Source organism: Cydia fagiglandana, chromosome 1 (assembly GCF_963556715.1).
Source record: "Cydia fagiglandana chromosome 1, ilCydFagi1.1, whole genome shotgun sequence".
NCBI lineage: Eukaryota > Metazoa > Arthropoda > Insecta > Lepidoptera > Tortricidae > Cydia > Cydia fagiglandana.
In genome coordinates, this window is record NC_085932.1 from 19966980 (window position 1) to 19973946 (window position 6967).

General features: G+C 42.6%; 2 protein-coding genes across 2 annotated transcripts; one reads left to right on the forward strand and one right to left on the reverse strand.

Annotated features, from left to right (window-relative positions):
- Positions 1–255: 255 nt before the first annotated feature.
- Positions 256–5181, reverse strand: LOC134664688 (uncharacterized). Its single transcript, XM_063521461.1, has 4 exons — positions 5152–5181; positions 3183–3332; positions 1474–1677; positions 256–562 (listed from the first exon to the last, which is right to left on the reverse strand). The coding sequence occupies exons 1-4, from the start codon at positions 5179–5181 to the stop codon at positions 263–265; spliced, it is 684 nt and encodes a 227-aa protein (XP_063377531.1). The 3' UTR covers positions 256–262.
- A 509-nt stretch (positions 5182–5690) lies between these two features.
- On the forward strand, positions 5691–6656 carry LOC134664762 (uncharacterized). The gene has a single exon (XM_063521535.1). The coding sequence runs from the start codon at positions 5691–5693 to the stop codon at positions 6654–6656; it is 966 nt and encodes a 321-aa protein (XP_063377605.1).
- The last annotated feature ends 311 nt before the right edge of the window (positions 6657–6967 follow it).

Consider the following 6967-nt stretch of genomic DNA (forward strand, 5'->3'; position numbering starts at 1 on the left):
CCTAGCAAAATTATAGTAAATTACTTCTAAAAGTATTATATTATACACAAAATATCATCATAACATTCACAATTCATAAAAGACTGTTAGATATGTGTATTTGCAACCCGTCAAATATGAAGTGGATTCTAATTTAAACCTATCAGCCAACGTTGAGTGGACAGTACATTAGTTTGGTTTTAAAGTATGACCATTCATCAGGCGCTTACTACGCTAATTTGGCGTATTTTTTTAAATATTTACTTCCAAAGAATGTCATCCACTAGTTATGTTTTTTTGTGACTCTTAAACCTAGTGCATTTTGAATAGACCTACGTCTCTTTCGCCTGGCGTTACCGCAGGCGGCCCGCGCGGCCTCGCAGGCGGCGTGCGCAGCCTGTTTGGTCGCGTTACAGTCCGAGCATGCGCACTGCAGCTTGTGCTGTAAGTGGGATAACCTTGCTCGTGCTTCAGCAAGATTTCTAGACTTCTCCTGTAAACCAATCTTTGTCTTTTCTAGTACACAAATAGCGGATTTTTCCACTTGGGCTGCCATATTGACCGCTTGTATCATTAATTTGTGCTGTAAAAATAAAAGATTATTATTGGTATCGTCTTGGGTCATCCCATTAGTTTTTCGTCAAGTTCTTAAATTAGTCCTATTCTGCTTTCGTCACCCATTCTTCATTCGTCACAATCATCGGTGGCCTTCAATGTAGAATGACCCAAGACGATACCTTATTATTGATATCATAACTTATTCATTGCATTAGTAAAGACGCAAAGGTACAATTTTTGATTAGGTTGGATATCTTCTATTCTTCTATACCTTTTATAGAGCACAATATAAATTGTAAGGGAAGATGACCACCCTATACATACTTGTAATCTTTCTATATTTTTTATGCAGTATCTTTATGCCGGGACCACACTAACGGGAAACGCCGATGATTGACAATTTTCATATAGCCACTTTGAAGTTTGAAGGGAGGAGGTCTGCCTAGCTTCCTACTTCTGCCGATTCGCATTTTGTACCTGACCAGGGCTTGGTGACTCGTTTTAGCCAAAGAGATGTAGAGTCGCCATTAGATATATATCAAAAAACAAAAAAAATACAAAAAAGAGCGGCCGAGATGCTCAAAAACATCTCAACACGCACTCTAGTGCCTTGAACTTAGAGGCGTGTTCAGATATAAACCATAAAATTATTCAATGTTAGTATGTCTCATGAAAGAGGGCGTCTCTGGGAGGACCGACTGGTGGCCGCCCGGTAGGTCGCCCCAGATACCGCTGGGGAGACAGTGTGGAAGCGGATCTGCGTCAGCTTCAAGCCTATAATTGACAGGAAACGGCGCAGGATCGGGAAAAGTGGCATGCTCTCGTTTCGGAGGCCAAGACCCGTATTTGGGTCGCTGAGCTGTATTAGTTAGGTAATTAGTAAGTCTCACAACAGCTTAAATTCGATGTTTTAAGATAGGATAGTCTCGAGCTTACCTGAGAGTTAGCCTGCTGCACGAGTTGGCTAGCGGCGGCCACCGTGCCCTGCTGCTGGTGAACGGCCTGCAGGTTCTGCGCCACCACGCCCTCCGTCTCCCGGACCTCCTGCTGCAGCTGCTCAACCACTGCCTGCTTGCCCGCGAGCGCGGCCTCCGCCGCTTTCGCTGCCTGTAGAGCCTTTTCCGCTAGTTGAGTTTTCACCTGGAACGAGACTCATATTCAACAACTCAAATGGCGTGATAGTTCTTGGAATAAAGGATTACCTATAGCATCCTTCGTACGGCGTAACACGTTTCTGGCTGACTAAGACCGGAAAATAAGATTGTATTTTCGCATTAATTATTACCAAGAAAATGTCCCCTGATAATTTAAGTATACAAAGAGATTAATTCGCATTCCCTCCAGCATTTTGTTTATATGCGATATTTAACCTTTTAACCGCCAGGAATTTTTAAGCGAGCGTCCTCGTGTCGCCACCGGCAGTAATTGTACGACGCAGAGCAAGATTGGCATAGTTACGGGAGTTATAAATGTGCTGTAAAAACCAAATCAGATCTTTGTCTTATTTATCAGACTGTGGCGAAATGAGCTGGATATGTAATGTCTTATATATCAGACTCTGGCGGTTAAAGGGTTAAAAACATTACTCGTACACAAATCAGCGTTTAGTTTTGGTGTTTTTTTTTTGAAAGCTCGTGCTCGTAAAATCTAAGTTCAAGTTTATTATTTAGGTAAAGTTTTAGTTTTCAACATCTGATTATAATAGCATTTTTAATAAGGGATCTTCGAGGTCGAAACTGATAGTCCAGCTGACTGCCTAAATTGATGCCACTGCTTAAGTAAAAAGTATTATCGTAACCTCGGTACTACAACATATTTGTGTTACACGATAAATTACTATCAGTTAACCAGCCAGCAATCTTTTTTTAATAAAATAAAGGTTCATCAACCTAAACTAGTGCAATATATTAAAGGGGTTTGAGACCTTGTAGTGGATTTATTACCTGTGGCAGAAAGCTTCGCTCTTCCAATTAATTACTAGTAGGTATAGTTAAAACATGAGATAATAAAATTATTCAAAAGAAAATGACGCAGCCAGTTCCGGATATCATCAGACATCGGTCGAAGCATGTTGCTGATGATTAGCATTTGTAGCCACCGGACGAAGCCTGCGTTGCGGTTTTCTTACATATAACTGGATTATTTTTTAAGATTTGGTTTGTATCGGTTATTGTAGTTGACATGTGTGTCGCTTAACTTCAAACTCGGGTAAATCCATTGGACCCTCTCAGCAAATATCTACCCTATTACGTTTTCTTAACCCCTTACTGCATATAATAAAAAATATTTGTTGAAATTTGAACTTTAATAGCTGTCAATAGAGTTAAATATCGTATCGGCCATATATGGCTTAGTATGCGGTAAGGGGTTTACCAAAATCGCATAATCTGACAGATATGGATTTACCCGAGTTTGAAGTTAAGCGACTCATGTAGTTATAGTGAGCTGGGAATATAAGTTAAAACGTTGTTGACTATAAACTGAGAAAACAATAATATAAAACCTGCGAGCGTGTATGAGGAATGTTATGAAAGTGAAGGAAGCGAAAGAGATATAAGCATGTGGAAATCCGTGGTCTCTGCCTACCCCTCCGGCAAATAGGCGTGATTATATGTATGTATGTATGTATATAGAGCCTCGCTCACCATGTGCGCAGCCTGCGCGCCAGCAGCATTTTGAGCCGCTTGCGCAGCCTTAGCTTCCGCCGCCGCTTTCTGCGCAATATTGGACGCACACTTGGTCTTGGCGCAGTCACGTCCTGACGCCACATGCGGGGGTTCTGGACTTTGTTGTACCTTTGTCAAAAACAAAAACGGAAAAAAATCTTTAACTGTAATAAATATTAGGCTGCGATATTGAACTTTTACGTTAAGCTACTGTTGATTTTAGGCTGTGTTTCTACCACTTTATTAAAAAAAGTACTAAATGTACTCGCATCGCTCGGCCCTTTGTAGCACGCTTGGCAGATATTGCCCATTATCCCGCTTTTGTAGTAATGTGCTAAGGCTAGTCAGACTGAACGGCAGCAGTAGCACAATAATAAACGCCTATATTAGCGAGGAGAGATGATCATTATACCAAAAAATAAAGTACCTACATGCGTTTATGAATCGGGCCCGGGATGAATAGGGGTTATTTGACTGACAAGAATTGAGTTTTACATATAGGATGGCTTAAACTAATAACGCATAGACAGATAGTCCCCATACGGAATGTAATATCAGACGGTTTGTTTTTATTATATGATGTGTTGTGACACCCATTCACTGTACAAACAACCATCTTTCCTGTAGTTTTAGATTTTTAAACAGGGGGTGTACACAGACCGATTTGACTTTGAATACTGCGAGTGCGAGGGCCGTTCGAATACGATGATACGAGTGTGACGTGACGTCGCACTTGAAATGGCTTCACTGGGGGTGTACGGACTTGGTATCTATGCCTTATAAATCTATGTAGGATGGTTTGTTCTTAATTAAATTAAAAGCTTTTATCTCTGACGTCCCTTTGCATGCACGACCACGATAATGACTTGAATTTTGACAACCCTAAATAGCCGAAAGGGTTAGTGCCTTACATTAGAAAGGGACAGTATGATTCGTCCCTGAATCGCTGTCGCAGTTATGTAGGACGTGTCCTTTATGAATATGAATAAATATGAATAATTACTACGCTAACGTAATAGTACAGTCAGCAGCAGACGTTGCTAAACCGGCCAGGTGTTCAAAATGCTCTTGACGCGACTTTATTGTTAAGAATAAAAGCGTGTTAAGGTAATTTTGAAAACCTCGCCCGCTTAGCAACTTCTGTTGCTAACTGTATGTACCTGACTCTGTGCACGCTGTTGTACTACTTTATCCTGCGGCAATGTCCACACTGAAGTCGCCAAAAGTACTAAAAAACACAACCTCATTATAAGCACATAAATAAAATATCAGTAAATGGAAATTAAATGAAAAAATTAAAGATTATTTAGAAGAAATATTTTGTCATCAGTGAGGGAAACAAATTACAATCTTCTGTCGTTTCAAATGAGTCGTTTGACATATATGGCATCATAAAATTGACCAGCCAGGATAAGAAGGTTAGCTGCAAGAAAACTAAAGAATATAATACTTACTAAACTCAATTTTTTTATTCGGTAGACTAAAATGACATTTCATACTATGAAATTTTTTAAATCATTTATTTACAAACAATATATATACAGTGGTACAACTAAACGAAATTAATAACTAGCTTAAATCTAAAATAGGCCCCTGAGGCATTGTACCAAGGATGCTGGCGGCATTTCCCCGCTGTATGAAATGACATTTTATGTTCATACTAGGAAATGTCATTTTAGTCTACCGAATAAAAAAATAGACTTTAGGTAAACGTGTAGGCGATTAACAGGCCAGATATTCAGGGATTCACCGAATGCAGAGCCGATTAAATCAAAGAAAAAAAAGAAACTTTTAGAATCAAAACGTGGCAGAATATGCATTCATGTAACCCGTCTCCTGACATTACCAATTGTACCATCTGTGTAATGTTCTAGCAAAATAAATGATTCTGATTCTAAATGATTCTGAATCGTATATTAGTCGATTTTATAGAAGTCACAAACTTTACTATCCACGTGACGAACGTCAGAACAGTCATACTCACTTTTCGCTCGCTCCGTGATTTTTATTGAAAAACCAACTAAAACGTAATTTTGGAACCTTAATTCGATATAAACACGAAGCCTAGTATCAGTGCTTACTCAAATTAAACAATTGTATGGTGTGCAAATGTTGTAGTGGCAAGAAATCACAGTTTTAAAATCGGTGTTTAGTGAACTAACTGTAACTTTATAACATCAACAGTGCGGGTCAGCTGACCGCTGACAGCGAATCAGCTGTTAGTAACTGCGCGTGCGCAAGTACGGTGTGTTAGTGATTTTCGCTGGAACTTGAACCTTATTCCAAAGGCGTACAGTAGAAGTCACAATGGCAAGCTGTGGAGGGTGTTTGAATGAAGTAACCAACGGGAGATTTTTGAACTGCTGCAACTGCCAAAAACCGTACGACCTTATTTGTGCGAATGTTTCAGAAGTCGTTTATAGTAGCATGGGACCGGCACAAAAAAATTCGTGGAAATGTATAGAGTGCAAATGTGCCGAGCCTAAGATGGACAACACAAACACGCCCGTACGGTGTGCAAATGTAAATATGTGCCGGGGCGGGCGGGCCCAGTTCGTTATGAGCCCCGCGGAGACCGTGGGTGACAGCTCCGTCATGGAGGTGTCCTATTCGGACGGGCATCCACACAACACCACTCCGCGCGATAACGGGATGGACTCGACCCGTGTCACCGACATGCAGCTGCTGGTCACCGAGCTCCGACTTTTCCGCGAGGAGATGCGTGCGATGAGCCAGGAGATACACGCTCTTCGTACTTCCCTGGAGAGTCTAACAGCTAGGATTGACAGTTGCGACAGGCGGATCGACAGCTGCGAGGGCCGCGTCGACGCGCTAAGTGCCCGTGTCGAGTCTTTGGAGACCAGACCCCAATTTAATGACGCCGCCCCTGACACCGCTCTCGTCGAAACTGTGTCGCAACTTAGGCTGGAGCTTAATGACCGCGACCAGGAGTTGCTATTAAATGACCTTGAAATAACTAGTGTTCCAGAGAGTAGCGGCGAAAGCGCGGTGCATTTAGTGACAACCCTGAGCAAGAAATTGGGGGTCGAACTCACCGAGCACGACATCGTCGACGCTGCGCGTGTGGGGCGCGCGCCTCAGCTGCAGGAAGGTATCCAGGGACCCGTAGGCCGGCCGCGACCGCTCGTGGTGCGCCTGGCGCGCCGCGCCGTCAGGGATCGCCTGCTGCAGGCTGCGCGGGTGCGCCGTGGTGCCACCACGGAAGGCACCGGCATCCCCGGGCGAACGTGCAGTTTCTACGTCAACGAACGGTTGACTCCTCACAATCGACGTCTTTTCTATAAGGCTCGGGAGCTGAAGCAGCAGCGCTCTTGGCGGTACGTCTGGACCCGAGACGGAAAAATCTTCGCACGGCAGCAGGCGGGCACGAGTTCGCCTCGACACCGCATACGCACCGAGCTGGATCTGGATCGGGTTTTTGGCTCACGATAGGTTTGCTCATGTTATTTAGCTTGACCTGTAGTTTGCTAGTTCTCTTGTCAACCACCATTGTTTGTCTGCCACTGTTACTGTTGCCGCCACACACTTATTACACCATTGAAAAACGCACACTACACGAAAACAATACATACACGCATTGCACTCATTATTTTAATCAAAACACAATGTTCACACTTAGCACATTATATTCTGTAGCACATTCTATTGTATTTACACGACTCCCTACATATTTTATACAACTATACGCCGAAAAACACTTTTCCATAACTAACCTCAAACTAAATTCGTTCCCGATCACCGCG

What these genes read in the sequence shown, in the direction of transcription:
- LOC134664762 (XM_063521535.1), top strand. Translation starts at nt 5,691, where the DNA reads ATGGACAACACAAACACGCCCGTACGGTGTGCAAATGTAAATATGTGC.
- LOC134664688 (XM_063521461.1), bottom strand. Translation starts at nt 5,181, where the DNA reads ATGACTGTTCTGACGTTCGTCACGTGGATA. An exon ending in GCGCGCAGGCTGCGCACATG is followed by an intron (nt 1,678 to 3,182) that starts GTGAGCGAGGCT and finishes GTCTCGTTCCAG; the next exon opens with GTGAAAACTCAACTAGCGGA. An exon ending in TGCAGCAGGCTAACTCTCAG is followed by an intron (nt 563 to 1,473) that starts GTAAGCTCGAGA and finishes TTATTTTTACAG; the next exon opens with CACAAATTAATGATACAAGC.